This window comes from Falco biarmicus, chromosome 1 (assembly GCF_023638135.1).
Source record: "Falco biarmicus isolate bFalBia1 chromosome 1, bFalBia1.pri, whole genome shotgun sequence".
Lineage (NCBI taxonomy): Eukaryota > Metazoa > Chordata > Aves > Falconiformes > Falconidae > Falco > Falco biarmicus.
In genome coordinates, this window is record NC_079288.1 from 23,444,643 (window position 1) to 23,460,834 (window position 16,192).

The window sequence follows — 16,192 nt, forward strand, 5'->3', positions numbered from 1 at the left end:
CTTTTTGTGATTCGCGTCAGCACATCTGACTGTGCAAAACAAAAAAGCATCTGCTGAGTCAGGAGGTGCCATTTCTGCAAAGACACTATTTTCTGAGTGGAGCTGTATTTTAAGTTGCCAACTGCAAAGTATCCCAAAGCTTCCCCATACAGTTTTGCTCACCCTTTAATTAAAATACCCACCACTGCTAGGAAACCTATTTTTGCTACTCCCCTGGGTAGCAGCTTCAGGCAAGCTTTGCTGCTGCAAGAACAAGATTTGGTCCATAGAAAGCACAAATTAAAAGGAGCCTTTTGGACTGTCAGTAGATAAATAGTGTCTTCAAGGCTCTATATTGCTGCTGGTCCCCTTGCCAGAGCCCTGCCCTTCCTTGCAGGCTAGAGCCGAAAGGAAAAAGGCTTCATGTTCCCACGGACGGGATGTGTTTTAGAAGGGTAGAGATATCATGATGGCGCTTTGAGACCAGCAAAGAGCCTTTGGCAGCAGCTATTTAACAAGACACCTATATGGTTTCTGCAGCCTCGCAGCGTAATTTCATTCCCTCCTTCCCCCAGCACTAATCCTTCAGCTCTTTGCTCACCTTCCCTGCCTGATTTTCATTTCCTACCCTGCCTTCAGATCACTCTTTTCATCTCCAAGGTCATTGCTGAGGCTTCGTTTCAGCTCCTTCCAGGTTGCTGAGGAACAGGGAAGGGAGAGAGGAGGTTTTTCATGGTGACAGGGTGTTTCTGTCCCTCTCTGTGTTGCTGCAGTAGAGATTTCTCCTGCTGTGTGTGGGGCTGGGAGCTGCGGGATGGGTCTGCCTGCGTCACTGCTGCTCTGGGCTTTGCCAGGCTCCCATCCAGCACAGCACATGCCCTCCCATGGGACAGGGCTCTCCCCACTTTGGGGCTCACTCCTGCAGCACTGGTCCATGGCCCTGGCCCTCCCTGGGTGTCCCAGCCGCAGTCCCCACCTCTCAGCACCCTGTCCTGGCAGCCAGCCCTTTCTGGAGATGCTCCATCCCCAGCAGGGCTTCCCGGCACACACTTAGTTATGCAGAGGTTTAAGCAAGCATCTTGCTATTATTGTAACTTTTATACCTGATTAAATCTGCACCCTTCTTTTTGCAAGCAGGTGACCTGTGAAAACCTTCTCCCCCCCTCCCTGACCTCAGCCCTGGGACTGGGAGGGGAACAAGTGGAGGTGGAAATGCTGCAGCATTGGCATCTCTGGTTGCTAATTCTGGTTTTGCTTTTCCTTCCAAACCTGCCCTGTGCACCCGGTACCAGGAAGCAAATTTACCAAAGATCCAACCAAGGTGGAGCCCTCCAGCCCCCCCGGGGAGATCTCCCCGGAGCCGCACCGCGGGGCTGTGCTGGACCTGGCGGGGACCTCTCAGCCCAACAGCAGGTAAGTGGTGCTCCCGTCCCCAGCCACACCAAAGTGACATCCCTCAGGGGGTTATTTTGGGGGCATTAATGGGCACAGCAAGTTGCTGCGCACATCGGCGGGGAAGGATGGGTGCGGGAGGGTGTGGTGGGGGCAGGTCAGTAAGTTGCAGCGTCGGGGAGATGTTGTAATGTGGTGGGAAGGCGAGTGGCTGTAAGGGCATCGCTTTCCTGCCTCCCTAAAATCCCACTGTGATGCTACAGCTAGCCAGCACAGCAGGGGGCCGAGCGCCCTGTCCTTTTGCAAGCCAAAATAGCAAAGTTTGGAATCATTGATTTTGTACAAAACGGATGAAAGGCAGGCTGGGATTATCTGCAGGAGCAATCTCCGGTGATAAAGCACGGTCTAGGGATTCACTCTCAGCTGGGACCTAGGGATTCACCCTCAGCTGGCACCATAACACAACATCCTGCTCGTTATGCGTTACTTGTTTATAAAGCTCACAGGGAGACTAACAGCGGATTAACAGACGGTTTAATAAAGGTGGGGTTATAGAGTTCAGCAGGGCAGGAGGCTTTTTATGAGAGTACCTGTTTCTGGTACAACCATGCCACAAGCTAGACGGTCTGTAACACGCTGGCAGCACCTTTGGAGCATGTAGCGCTGCTTTCCAACACATGCTGGGAGATCTAGAAGGTTTTTTTCTCTGTCTAGCCCCAATTTCCTTCATTTTTGCTTCAGCTGGTCAGAAGCAAGAAATACTTAGCCTCGACATTTACGTTTTAAATCCCTTTAATTAAGAGCAGCAGGGCAGTGGTTTATAGTGGTATAACTGGTGATTGTGGGGGAGGTTGTGCTGCAGGGGAAGGAGCCTTTTCCCAGCCATGCTCCCACAGCTGGATCGGTCATGGGTGGGTTGACAAGTGCCCCTCAGCCTCTCCGGCACAAAGCCTCGCTGCCCAGCACCGACACCTCCACCAGTCACAGCTGCGGACTGTGCCATGGGGTCGGTAACTTCTGCGATGGGCAGACGGGGTAACTTGTCTCGTCCGCAGCCTCTGTTGGGTTCCCCTCCTTTCTTGGCTCTTCGATGACATGAACCTGTGACAGGTTTGAGTCTCCTTCTAGTTCTTCCCAGGGCTGCTTCAGGTTTGTCCCCTTGGATGTGGCTGCCACGCGTGCCTAAAGCTGTGCTCGCCCTGGGCAGGGAACCTGCCATGTCGGCAGTGTTGGAGCAGGCAGCCAGCCCAGCGGTGTGCCGAGCACTGAAATCTCGCAGCTTCGGAGGGCAGAGACCTTACGAGCTGCCCAGTCTGCAGGGCTGGCATTTGTCCCCCGGCCCTCTGGGTATCCCCAGCTTCAAAAGAGGGTTTGGGGGTGTTTTTACCCCACCTGGTTGGGGTGGCCCTTGTACAACTTTGCTGCCCCACTGGCTGCGGGACACCAACCGCGTCCCCTCCCAGGTTTCATTTTGCTAAATGGAACAAGCCAAATTCTTCTTGTCCTCTCCTCTGCCAGGAACAGGGTGCCAGGAGCACCCTGTGGGTACTAGTCATGCCCTGTGCCGTGCCATGCCATGGTGAAGTTGCCTGTGCTTCGCAGACACTGTCCCTGCTTCTTTGTGTTGAAGCTCTGCCAAGGAAGGTGACTCCTCAGATGTGTGGCTCCACCATCAATGGTTGCAGGGGAGAAGAGTCAGCCGTGAGCATGAGGAAGGACATTAAGATCATGGGTGGCTGGGTTGGCTTGCCTGGTCCGGGACTCTGTGGCTGATGTCGATTTGCTCCGTGCGTTGGTATTGTACATGGGTTGAAATGGTCAGTGCTCAGCATGCAGGTGCTACCCCCAAAAGACAGCACCCCCAAATGCCATGCTGGTGAAGCAGGGCCACGGCACAGCATGGCTACTGGCCTGCTGTGCCGGAGGAAAGCTGGCAACGGCTTCCTTCGGGAGTCTGTGCTGGAGCGGGGCTGGCTGAGTCACTCTGGCACCTTTCAGCAGCAGCAGGCTCAGTGCACCGGGTGAGTCAGCCCTTTTCAACCATTTAAAACAGGCTGGAGGAATCACACCCCACGAGTGTCTGTTTCTCTTCCTGATGCTGAAGGGACTCTGATGACAACCTCAGCCAGAGATGTCTGTGACGAGAACTCGGCTGGGCTGGGTCCCAGCCTGAGGGGCTTCACTGGTGTTACAGGGAAATAAACTCAAATCTCCGGGATCCTCAGCTAGGGCTTAGCCACAAAACCCTACTTCAGCCATTTTTTGATCTCTGCACCTTGCTGAATCACTCTGTCTCTGGAGGTGTTTGGATCCAGGGAGCAGCAGAGCATCCACTGTGCACTGGATGCCAGGGGAAACGGTGATGCTTCAGATAGCGCTGGCCTCTGAGCATGCTGTGCAGCTGAAACCTGGCCTGAGGCTTCTCATTTTCCCATTTGTTTGTTAATTTTTGCAATTAGGACACTTAATTTTTGCAACAGAAGATCCCACTGTGCAGTTAAATTGGTGTGGCTGGAAACAAGGTGGAAGGATGGGATATTAGGGATGCTGGGCTGGTTTCTGCAAGGCAATAGGTAGATAGCCAGCTGCTGCATGCCCGTGGGAGCATGCCAGCGGGGTGGGAGCTGAGGTTTGCCACTGCAGAGCTCTGAGAGCAGCTGGAGGCTCGTGGTCCCTGTGCAGCCCTCACTGATGCTGCAGTGTCCCTATCTCTCCCGTTGCACTCCAGCTGTGGGCCAGGCAGGGGTTCCATGGAGCAGTAAAACCACTTTAGAAGACGCTATGCGGGAAAAATAAGGGGTTTTAGCGGTGGTTTGTATGCAGCCAGATTCGGATCGCCCTCCCTGTGGTGGTGCTGTGATGTGGACTGCACTGGGCTGGGCTGACCACGTTCCACTGGTGAAAATCTGGCATAACCTGAAGATCACCCTGGGTCCCTTTCGAATTTATCCTAGTTGTGTGTATATACGCCTTGTTCCTGATTTACGCTGTCTGCATGCACATTGAATCAGGTCACGGACCCCAAGGTTCATGTGTACCTCTGGGTACAAAGGTGATCGTGAATTGCAGTGGTGGTCCGCAGCTTGCTTTGCCTGCCCTAGGGGTAAGCTTAAATCTCCCAGAATCTCCCAATGCATTGATAACACCAGTCTGCAGGAACATATAGGTGGATATTCAAATCCCACTTTGTTCTTCCTGCAAACAAGGAACCTGTGTTCCCTGGTAGGAGCAGAGTGTTTCCATAGCAGTGGCCCACCCAGGTCAGAGTCCAGTTCCAGGGCAAGAGCAGTGCCAGATACTCCCGGGAGGAGGGCCAGACACTGCAAGGGGTAACGCACTCCTCGGGAAGCCCTTCTCCCAAATCTCCCTAGTGAAGGGTTGAATTTGACATGAAGTGGGAGAGTTTAAAACCCTCCCCAAGACTACTAGGTAGTGTGTACGGTACTTTCTAGACCAGAGATCCTTTTTACCCATGCCACATTTAGGAAGAACATTTCAGGAGTGCTCCTGGCTTCCTTCACATTGTCTGTGGTTTGTTCTGCTGATGCTGCTGAGTGGATTTAGGCAAGTGAGGAGGGCTTTTGAACATCCCCCCTGAGCCACGAGGGATGTGGTGCTGGCTTAGAAGGGTTTTCCTCCCCCATGAAGGACCAGCATCGTGGAGGAGTGTGTTTTCCAGTGCTGTTCCTTGGGTCTCTTCCTGCTGAAGAGCCATGGTGGTTCTTGTTTAAAAAAGAGAGAGATAGAAAGTAAATGCATCCTGAGATAAATGCATCCTGAGAATGCAAAGTAATCCCATTTGGATGCTGAACACCTTGTGTAAATTCCTGAGCATGTGAAGTTAACTGTAGACATGAGTTTGGGATAGTGCCCGGTTTTCAGGGGAGAAAAGCTTTGAGCAGAATAAATATTTACTGAATCAATTGACTTTTTTCCTTTCTCCCTATTTGCTTTAGCTCCATGAGTAACCACATTGTAATGATGCTTTATGCACTGCTGTCTGCTCCAAAGGGCTGGAGTCCACCAGGTTTTGGGCTTAACACCCCTCTCGCTTTCAGGAGCTCTGTGCTGCAGTTACATCCATTGGTGTCCAGGGGCAGGGCTGCAATCAACAATGGTGCAGGAGCAGGGAGGGTTTGGGAGCAGGGCTTATTTGCAGAGAAACCCACAGACCATGGCTTCCCTTGCAGCCACAGACGCTGTGCCGATGCTGGGACTGTGGATGCAGCATCCCCAGGGGACCCCTCTGCATCCCTTGCCTGGCACGCAGGGGAGGGACTGCAACATTTCTCCCTCCTGCTAGGATCAGTCCTGTGCACACTGCTGGGTGCTCTCCCTTTGGTTGCTCCATGACCACTCTTGTCTGCTCTTACCCTTCCAGGTCCGAGAAGTGTAGCGTTTCTGAAAGCTGTGAACCAGGTGAGGAACAGTTCATTTTCTCTTGCCAAATAGTGATATTGGGAGGGGGCACTAGAGAAAGCTCCTGCACAGGGGTGTGTGGCACCAGTTGCCTCGTTGCTCCACAGTACAGTTCTCCAAGGACTTTATGCCCATTTGATAGATGCAGAGATGAGGGGTCTTACCCCGTGGCCCTCCAGCTGGGTTCCAAAAGTGTGTCAATTAAAATAATAAGACTTAAGCATGTGCTTAAATGCAAAGCTAAGGGAAGTCTTCAGTCTCTGAGTTCCCTTCTCCCTGAAAGCCCCATGGTCGGGTCACTGAGAAGTCAGCAGTGTTGGGGTTCTGAGCACCGCAAATGGGAAAGAAATGGTTTTCCCCAGGTTCAGGGGCTTGGACCCATTGAATTGCCACATGGAGCCTCACTGTCCTCCCCGCCCAAGCTGCAAGCTGTGACTCAGCCCCTTGCAGTGAATCAGTCCCACCCTAAGTGAGGACATTCATCTGGAGATGGGAGACAGCTGGGCTAAGCAGCGAGCAGAGCCTCCTCCCAGGGCAGCCCCTGCGAGCCAGCCGGGCCGGCGGGGTTCAAACCAGGCTGGATTTTGCCAGGATTCAGCTGGTCGTGTTCTGCTGTGATGCAGCTGTGGTTGGCCCTCCCAGAGCGCGGGTCTGCAGAGGGGTATGACCCAGGCATGAGTTGGGGAGCAGTAAAAATGCCAGGAGCACCTGCTGCGGATGGTTCCCCCTGCGTCCCCACCAATGCTTGCTGGCGACCCAGTTTGTTTTAAGTGAAGACAGCCAGGAAATGAGCATGTAATGGGGCTGGCGGCCAGTGTGAGGGCACCAACAGCTCCTGCCAGCCAGGCTGTTGGCCGAGGCCATGCTCACGGGTGCCCATCGGGTACCTCCGTGCTGTGGGCTTGATGCCACTGGGCCACTTGGCCAAAGCCTGGGTGCTGCGGGATGCTCAGCTGGCACTGAAGTGGCAGCCGGCCACGATTTCCCTGCCCGCATTGGTGGGCAGACGCAGCATTCCTGGTTCCTGTTGGCAATTGCCTTTTGTTGCCTTTCCCCGGTAGGTACCTCAGGAGAGCTGGGTGGGATCAGGCAGATCAAAATCGAGCCCGACGAGCTGGACATCATCCAGATTACCGTGCCAGGTAGGCGCTGGGGTACCGGCTGTGCGCAGCAGCCCCTGCACAGGCAGGGCTGCCGCATCATCTCAGCATTTTGCTCTGAGAAGAGGCGTTTGCAGGGTATCTCCCAGCACAGAAGGTCCCCCGTGCCTGCACAATGGTCTTCCTTCGGTGAAAGACATTTTAAGGGGCATATTGGGAATGAACTCGTTTCCTGGGGACAGTGGAGGGTGTTTTAGGGCTCTTTGTTGTTTCTCTCTCTCCCTCGTTGCTTTTCTGTCTTGCCTTCCCCCTGGAGAAAGCGAGCCTGGTTTGCTGCTTTCCTTCACACACGGGCTTGGAGGATTTCAGGTATCGAACACGGGATGCTTTTGATGAGGTCCTTAATTTAGAAAAAACAGCTTAATTAGGAAGAGTTCATAAGAACAGGTTTACTATTAAGCAAGTGCTGAAAATGTGTTGGAATTGGTAGCACTGGTGTGTTTCTGCACGTTTCTGCCTGGAGAGGTTGGTGGCGATGGGTGATGATGGAGATGAGTGGTTGGGTGCTTGAGGGGGCAGCTGGGAGAGTCTTTTTCCACTTACCTGACCTGTACAGGGTAGCAAACCATAGGATGAGCCTCAGAGTTTAATGAGTGGATAGTTAGCACTTTGCATTTTCAGTGTGCTTTACAAACATTAATTAATAATGTCACTAGAATGAGGGCAGCAACAGGACTCCCAACGTGCCTGAGGGCGAGCGATGCTGGGGACGGTAGTGACACCCGGCCCTGCCGCACCCCTGCCGCCTCTGTTGCACCCAAATTATAGCAGTCCCCTAAATACAGTGATATCTAGGGAGCGACTTCGGGATTACTATAGAACAGACTTAACCTACGGTTAATGTAGGGGAAGAAGGAACAAGGTACAGTGGTAGATCAAACATTTTAATTTTCAACTTGGCAGCTAACGGAAGAGAAGAAAGCTAATACACGGCAAGCTGGCAGTGCGTGTGAGGAGGAGGAGGAGGAGGTGGAGGAGGAGGAGGTGTTATCACTTCTCTGGTGCCGGGTAGATCATACTTCAAGTCCAGAGTCCACCTTTTCTACCCTTATTTGAAGATCAAGTTCAATCAGGGAGAGCACAGCTGAGGGCGGGGAGGAGGATTAATAGAAGAGAGGTGCTCACCTACAGGGAGAAATTGATGAAATTTGGATTATTTATCCTGCGAGGTGATGATTAAGAAGTGACCTGACTGAAGTATTTAAACTAGCTGAAGGTTTATTTAAAGCTAAGTTTGGATAGCTCTTTGAGGGCATTGGAGAGCCCGGCATTAGGGGAGACAGGTTTAAATGGAGAGGGCATGCAGATTATGGAAGGGAAACCCAAGGAAGTGTGATTTTTGTGGAGGGAAGGCAGCATTAGTGAAAAGGTTTTCCCACAGCGGAGCAGCTAAGTCAAGCAGTGTTAATTTTTTAAGCTGAAATTGAGTGTCTAGATGGAATCAAGCCCAGTAAATAATTTTGAACTCTTTTTGCTCTTCACCTTCCATGCAGGTTAGGAAGAAACATTTGCTCCTTTCCCTTGGGCTTGAGGGGTCAGGTGTGTTTCAGGCATGAGCTCTGGGAGGTCCCAGGGAGGAATAAGGCAGATGCAGCTCCTGGTGTGGGGCTGTGATGTGTGGGGCTCCCAGGAGCGGGGGGCCCTTGGCTCAGCCCTTGCTGATGGGCCAGGACCCTCTGAACCCTCTTTTGGGGACAGTGCCCCCCCAACATCAAAACAAAGCTGCCCATGGGGTTTTGTCTGCAGACCGATCACCCGGTTCAGATGAGATGCACGACCCGGTGCCCACGCACATGGCCTCGGAGGAGTCCAACTACATCCTAGAAACGCCAGCAGGTACCAGAAACGAAGCATCCAGGAGACCGCGCAGGGGCACAGGAGTTTGTGCACATGTCAGAAATGAGTAAATACCATTTATGAGCCAAGGTGATGGAGTTGGCACCCACTTCCAGATTTGTGGCCCCAATCAAGCCAGCTGGGAGCTCCAATAGACAAACCCCAGTGGCTTTTCTGGCACCACCACTCCTTCCCAGCCCCTATCCAGCCCCAGCATGCTGCAAAAAACTATAATAATGGTAAACAAACAAACAAACAAACCAACCAAAAAACCAAACAAACCAAAAAAATGGTTCCTCTGCCCGGCTCACAGCTGGGATTTACCTGGGGGATTGTGGTGGCACTGCAGCTGCGCTCACTCGTGCCGGGCACTGGGTCTTGCCTCTCCTAGGAAGTCCGTGCTGGGGGGTGGGCAGATCTCTCGATGTAAGTGATGGGTTTATTCTGCTTAGGCAGAGCCCCTGGCATGATGCTGCCAGCCCAAGCCTGTGCTGGGACACATGTGCAGAGCTTGGGAAGGGCAGGGGGGACACTTCAGTGACAGCAGGGGACCCAGAGAACTGCTCATGTCTGGTCTGGTTTTGCTGGTGCCAGCTGCTGGTAACCCTCCTCTTCCTCAGCAGGAACAGAAAAGGGGCCCAGCGAGGAGTCACGACATGAAGAAAAGCAGATGGAGGGATCAGGTGAGTGTGCAATGAATTCTGAGCATTGCCCATCATTGCAAGTTCTTCAAAGATGTATTTTGGGTTGGGTTTTGTGGTCTTCTGACATGATTAGCAAAGCATTCAGCCTCCAAAAAGCTCAGCACAGAAGGGCGCTGCCATGTTCCCAGGCTATGTCTTCCCCTCTCTTGCCCAGATTTACATTTTCCCCTATTTTTTTTTTTGCTCCTGGCTGCTGGCACAGCTCTGTGGTGCATCGCTGCCCTTCCTCACTCAGTGACGAGCTTGGAGGCAGCTGCCAGAGGACTGGCACCGATTTGGGAGGCGTAAAGAGCGTGTGGCCGGCTCTGCCGGAGGTCAGGGGCTGCTCACCCGCGCTGCGCACTGCTTGCCCTGCCCCGGAGGCAGCTGGTTTCTCAGAGCATTTCTCTCTTTTTCTTTTTTTTTTTTTTCTTTTTTCTTTTTTTTTCTTTTTTTTTTTTTTGCAGATGGTATAGGGGACGTTTTAAGTCATTTGAGGAAACAAGTTGAAATTTTGTTCAACACAAGATACGGTAAGGTAGTCATTAACACATGCTCACCATGCCGAGTGCCGGCCTCTGCCGTGGGGAGCTCCTAATTGCTCAGAAATATCACCTACCATTTCCAAAACAGTAGCTGAGTAAAGGTGCAATCTAATTTGTTCGTTTGCTGTCTGCTGGACTTACAAATGCATCTGAAATCTCCCCGGGCCTTGTTATTGCAGTTCTTCCCTTTGATTTCCTCGATGCCTTTTCATTCGCTGCAGCCCAGGAATTGCCGCCGTGACCTTCAGACTTCCCCTGTGGAGGGAAGGACCAAAGTGGTTCCCCCCATGCCTGGTGTGAAATATCAGAGAGGGTTTTCCACCCGAGGTGGTTGTGGTGTGGCTCAGGAAGGCAGGTGGCACCCTGGCGTCAGGGGCTGGCACTTGGCATGTTCTGCTCACCCCTTTTTTAGAAAGGTTATTTAACCCAGAAAAAAATACAAGTGAGGTCACACATGCCTTTTGAGACCTAGCAGAAAGGTTTTGCCACTGGCAGGACCAGATGTGGCTCTTCCTGGTGGTCTCCAGAAGCTGGGGGCAGAGCTGAGCTGAGGGTCCTGGGCTGGGAGAGCCCATGGTGACCAGGGAAAGAAGGGCCGGGATGCTCTCGGGAGGGTTGGGTGCTGGGGATGCAGGTGGGGTGGCTGGTGGAGTGATGGCCCTTATGCACCCCATGCTTTAGTAGCAGACTGGGAGTCCGGACCCACGCTCGTGGGGTTTTGTCCTGGTTTTTCACCTCTAGACAAACAGCGCTGCTTGGCATTGGCTCTTCAGTTGCTTTTTGGCAATATTTAGCAGAGCCCAGCTAAATATTGAATTTAGTGGGCTGCACAGACTGGCAGGGCACCCCCAGACACATTCCCTGTCCCCTCATCTAGCAGAGGGATGTCCATGGAGGTATGGATGCGGGGTCCCATTGCCTTGTGGAGAGATGCTTGCAACCTTTATAGGAAGCCCCTTCGATGCGTGCTACCGAAAGGCAGGCTGTGTTAGCGTAGCAAGAGCCAGCTTCGGGTGGCTGCCTGGCTCTATCCCTCATCTCATGTCTGCCAGTGTCAGGGACATCCCCAGCAGGCGCAGAGTGACAACAAACTCTCCAAAAAACCTCTTCAACCCCTCCCGCCAACATATCATATCGCTGCCACTTTGACCCGATGTGGAGGTCCAGCAAACTAATGAGATTCGGTCCCCACGCAGCGAAAGCCATAGGAATATCAGAGCCGGTCAAAGTTCCCTACTCCAAGTTCCTGATGTACCCCGAGGACCTCTTTGTTGTGGGCTTGCCAGAAGGCATTCTGCTGCGGCGCCCCAACTGCTTCGGGATTGCAAAGCTGAAGAAGATCCTGCAAGCGAGCAACAACATCCAGTTTGTCATTAAAAGGTAAGGCTGGTGGAATGGCCATCCCTTGGGAACGATGTTCCTGCTCGGAGCTCCTGCTGCTGTGCAGTGTCCTGGGGAACATCCATCACTTGGTCACCTTCCATAAATGTGCTTGATTAGAAGCAACCAAGGGTTGTTGCCTTGTTGGAACTATCCCTGGGGGGCAGTGGTGGTGGTGTCACCTTTCCCTTGATGTCATTTGGGTTTTTAACCCACTTTTCCAAAGGTTTGGCCACAGGAGCAGGGAGCACCCAAGGGTGGCTGAAGGAGCCAGAGCCTTTAACTTTCAGGGTGCCCAGGTGTGGGGCTAGGAGAGGGGCTGGTTGCTCCAGAGGGTTTTCCTATGGAAGCAGCTCCAGCTGAGGTCCAGACATGCACATGGGATGCTGCAGGCATCAGGGAAGATGCTGTCCTTGCGCTGGGGAACAGGGGGTATCACAGGAGCCTGGGGGGCTGTGCAAAGCCATGACCAATGTAGTGCAACACCATTGCCCTAGAAGAGGGAATGAAACCAGCAGAGATGGATTTTATAAAACGTCTTTAGGTATTTTGAGGGGTTTCTCACCCAAATGCTGACTCAGCCTGCCTTGCAGAGAGGGAGCTGATGCAACCAGCACAGTGGGTGGCTGAAACAGAAAATAAACGTTTGGACTGTGGCATTTTGTGGCATCAGACCAGCAGCTCCCAGGCCAGCCTGACCACACTTTGGGATGTTTCCTATCCTCATCCCAGACCCATTTCTGTGTGACACAGCTTCAGTGCAGCTCGTAATGAGCCCTGCTATCATCTCGCTGCTCGGTTTTAGCATTAGATATTCAAGTGACAATTTTGGGGGCCAACTGCATGTTGAAAGTTGCTGTGCACAGCTTCTCCCATCCCTGAGAAACGTGCAGGACCATGTCTCCTAAAAGTCTGTAGCGGCTGACTTAAGCTGCTAAGCCATCACCAGCTTAATCTCATCCCGAGGAGCATCACATTGGCTCACTAAAGAGTCTGTCGGCATGAAAATTACATCCAAAGTTCCCCCACTGCATTGCAGGAGCTTTAAAATTGTGTTAGCTGGACACGATTAGTGGTTTGTGGCAGTAGGAGCATCTTCTAGGGGATGCTGGAGCCGCGGGGTGTCTCCGGCCAGGGAGCTCACTGACGGTGCCCTCTGTTTCTCACTGTTTTCCAGACCGGAGCTGCTGGCGGAGGGTGTAAAGGAGCCGACGTCGGACAGCCCGGCAGCCAAAGGTAGGCTGCGAGATGCCCGGCAGCCGGGCCATTAAGGACTAGGTAGGAGAGGAGTGAGAGTGTTTTCCTACAGTGTGTCTCTTGCCTTCCCTCCCCACCTCACTTTTTGGCTGGAAACCCCCTCCCGTGCATCCCCCTTGGCGACGCCATGAATCCTAATTCCTCTTCTGTCCCCTGTCCCAGCCACCGGTGAGAGGGACTCGAGCGAGGTGCTGCTGGAGGACACTGTGAAGAGACAGGGCTTTCAAGGTGAGGGTCTGGGGGGGCTGAGGCAGAGCCCCTGGCCCCTGGCGGGGGCTGTGCAGAGCAAACAGGCGTGGGGAGGGAGCAGCCGTGGGGTAACGGGGCTCAGGGATGGCAGAGGAGCAAGGCAAGGCAAGGATGGGAGAGGAGAAGGGAGGAGGAGGTGGGGTGAGAGGATGGAAAGCATGGGCAGCCAGAAGGCAAGACGCACAGCCGGGGCAGGCGGTCCCGTAGATCCAAGGAAGAGGCTCGAAGTGCTCTGGATGGTGCCCTAATTAACCAGCTTTGCTTATCTCACCGTCTGACCTTGTGAGATGCATAATTAAGTCTTCCAAGCCTTAGGGTTTGCCTTTTCTGGGGCTTTTTCCACCTGGGTGATGTTTGTATAAACGCTGCTCCCATCCGGCGTGCAGCGGCAGCTGGTGCGGTGGCTCCGCTGGGGGAAGGACCTGCAGTGAGAAGCCCCTGGGCTGGGGGGGCAAGTGCTGCCCTGCTTGAGCATCCCCTTTCCTCGGGCCATGGGGGCCTGCGAGGGTGTGCAGGGAGGGACAGAAGCTTTTCAAAGGCTTTGGCTTTTCAGAGAGGCTTTGGAGCGCATTTTATGTTAACGCTAGTAATTATCGCAACTGAATCTTCGATTTCATGCGGCTTTTATTCTTAGCAAACAGGCGGGGGAAAAAAACAACCATATTTCTGTTTAGATTATTTTTAAGGACTTTGAATGGCCCACTCCAGAGATTAGCTAATTGCAAGATAAGGACTTTCCTATAATTAGAAAATGGCATTACTTAAAAGTCACAGAGTGCCTTTTAATTTACCAGCAGAAGTCCATAATTGTTTCTTTATTTTACAGAAAATTATGATGCCAGGCTTTCCAGAATAGACATCGCTAACACGCTGCGGGAGCAAGTCCAGGACCTGTTCAATAAGAAATACGGTGAGAAACCGGGGGGCAGTTGGGTTTATTCTCCCCTTACCTCCTCCTAACTTTTTGCTCCCTATCCCTCTCCTCCCAATCCCTCCTTGCCAGATGCCTCTTGGAACGGCTGGCACCTCGGAGGGCCAGGGAGGGAGGGAATGGGAACAGCGGCTCTGGGAGCTGGTGCTCTTTGCCGCAGGCACTTGCTGCTTAGGCAGCTCCCAGGCAGCACAGGGAAGCCCCTGATGGAGAGCGTGCTGCAGCCCTCCCCGCTGCAGTCCTTCACCGCCTGCTCTCTCTGGCCACGGTTTGGTTTTTCTTTCCCCCCCCCCTTTCCATGAAGAACAGCATTGGTAAATTCATTAATGGAGAATTGCGGAGCTGTGGGAGCGTGGGGGGTGGTGGGAGGTGGGGAAGGGAATAAGGAGGGGTCATAGCAAGCACTCGCAGGAGAGTTGGGAGACAGTGGATGCTGCTTCTCCTGTCCTCAGGGCACCTACTGGGGCTCTGCAGAGCACTCCCACAGCCTGCCTGCCCTAGTCTCTTGTTCTTTGTTGAGCGAGGCAAGGAAATGCCGTTATCCCCGTTTTCCAGGCAGGGGTAAGACTTGTGCAGGTTCCCATGTACCTGCAAGAGCAATTACTGCAAGGAAATATGAGGCCTTGATCTTGCAGCCAGACCTCAGAGAAGGAACATGCAGCTCCAAATAATGTCCCAAAGCAAACAGCAGCAGCTTTCCATCCCTCCCACTGCAGTGCCTGGGCATCATCACACAGGACGGCGCCTCTCCTTGCCCCCCCCAGCTCTGTGGCATGCATGTGACTCCACTCCCATCATGGAGGCAGCTCGAAAATGCTGGTCCTTGATCTAACGCTTGACGTGGTACCTTGAGCAGCCTGCTCACGCTGTGCCATGCTTTGGCGGGGCCGGAGATGGAGCCAGAGCCGTGGTAGAAATGGCAGCTTGCACACTTACTGCTCACTTACCACTCACTTCTCTCCCAGGTGAGGCCTTGGGGATTAAATACCCTGTGCAAGTGCCATACAAGCGGATCAAGAGCAATCCGGGGTCAGTGATTATAGAGGGGCTGCCCCCCGGGATCCCCTTTAGGAAGCCGTGCACCTTCGGCTCACAGAACCTGGAGAGGATCTTGGCCGTTGCTGATAAAATCAAGTTCACCGTGACGAGGTATGTGTCAGCCACCCCACCAGGAGCAGGAGAGGAAGGAGCTGACCTAAATGCATCCCCAGCTCTGCCAGCCCCCTTGAGGCAGGGCTGTAAATACTATATATGCCCCCGTCCTCCAAGACAGCAATTAAGGTGGCAGCTAACAACTGGACAGAAAGGAGGGGACCATAAAATAGAAGCTCCTGCTCTTTCCTTCTGTCTGCTGCCCAGGGAGGCAGTGGGGAAGGCACTGACAGGAGAAAATGGTGCTCAGCGCGATGGATGCACAGGCAGAATAATCCCAGCCCCTTTACTGGGAGACTTGAGATAGGAGAAGCGTTTCTTGGTTTATTGCTGGTGCAAGGCAGCGCTCGGGGTCCCGCAGCACCTGGAGAGGTGCCAGGCACTGCCCGACCATGCCAGGGTCCTGTGGGTTTTGCAGCCGAAGGGGATGGACACAAGTGGGAGGGAAAAAGCACTTTATCAGTGTATTGCTGTAAAGTGAGAAAGGGAAAAAACTGGCTTTAAGAGTGGCTCCACCAGCTCTGGCTGAGCCATGCTGCCTGTCTCCGTACTAACGGGGCACATGCTGCTCCGAGCGGGACTGTGGGGAGCCCATCCCCACAGAGCTCCTGCCGGTCCCGCAGAAGCTGTGCCACAGCCTGCAAAGGACGGGCTGATCCCTGGGCTGCCGGAGGATGCTCAGTCCAGGCATGCTGGCTTCCCAGTGGCGTTCCATTTTAAATCTCCCGTTTTCCTTATTTTTCACAGGCCTTTTCAAGGACTCATCCCCAAACCCGGTAAGAGATGATGCCTTTTTGCCTTAGCAATACATTGGCCAAGTGTTTAGTGGTGGTCTGGGAGTTTTAAGCTGTGGATGGCAAGCAATAATTTTATCAGCTGGAGGAAAGTTGCCCCTGACCTCGCTTTCCTGGGCTTCTCACTTTGGTTTTGTTGTTTGGTGCATTTGCTGACATTCCCCTGCCCGAGACAGCTGGCCTCAGCATCACCCATCAGTGCTGCTGCAGTTGCCTTGTAATGACAGCATTTTTCAAGAGCTAATCTAGGGCAGGGATCTGTGTTCTGTAGTTAAGAAAGCACCCACTTTCTTAAGCGTTTTCTTAAAATAAGTGTGTATTGCACTGAGCTGGCAGGTTTGATGGCAAGGGAGGGTCAAGGGAAGGGGGTAATTAACCACAGGGTGCGCATGGGGCTGCAGCAGCACGGCAGTGA

The 16,192-nt window shown here is 53.2% G+C and overlaps 1 protein-coding gene across 10 annotated transcripts in view; it reads left to right on the top strand.

Annotated features, from left to right (window-relative positions):
- The window catches only part of GTF2IRD1 (GTF2I repeat domain containing 1), a 67,630-nt gene that overhangs the window by 38,142 nt on the left and 13,296 nt on the right, over window positions 1-16,192 (top strand). For 6 of the 10 annotated variants that reach the window (XR_008825883.1, XM_056361910.1, XM_056361934.1 and 3 more), the window contains exons 11-22: window positions 1,272-1,392; window positions 5,753-5,790; window positions 6,852-6,932; window positions 8,697-8,786; window positions 9,407-9,469; window positions 9,937-10,002; window positions 11,211-11,394; window positions 12,572-12,630; window positions 12,814-12,879; window positions 13,727-13,810; window positions 14,797-14,980; window positions 15,731-15,759. Coding sequence is in view for 9 of the 10 variants with exons in the window: in XM_056361910.1 (XP_056217885.1) it covers window positions 1,272-1,392; window positions 5,753-5,790; window positions 6,852-6,932; window positions 8,697-8,786; window positions 9,407-9,469; window positions 9,937-10,002; window positions 11,211-11,394; window positions 12,572-12,630; window positions 12,814-12,879; window positions 13,727-13,810; window positions 14,797-14,980; window positions 15,731-15,759 (1,065 nt within the window). In the remaining variant the exon portion in view is untranslated. The remainder of the gene's footprint in view (window positions 1-1,271; window positions 1,393-5,752; window positions 5,791-6,851; window positions 6,933-8,696; window positions 8,787-9,406; window positions 9,470-9,936; window positions 10,003-11,210; window positions 11,395-12,571; window positions 12,631-12,813; window positions 12,880-13,726; window positions 13,811-14,796; window positions 14,981-15,730; window positions 15,760-16,192) is intronic. The other 4 variants (XM_056361918.1, XM_056361975.1, XM_056361942.1 and 1 more) reach the window with 3 other exon arrangements.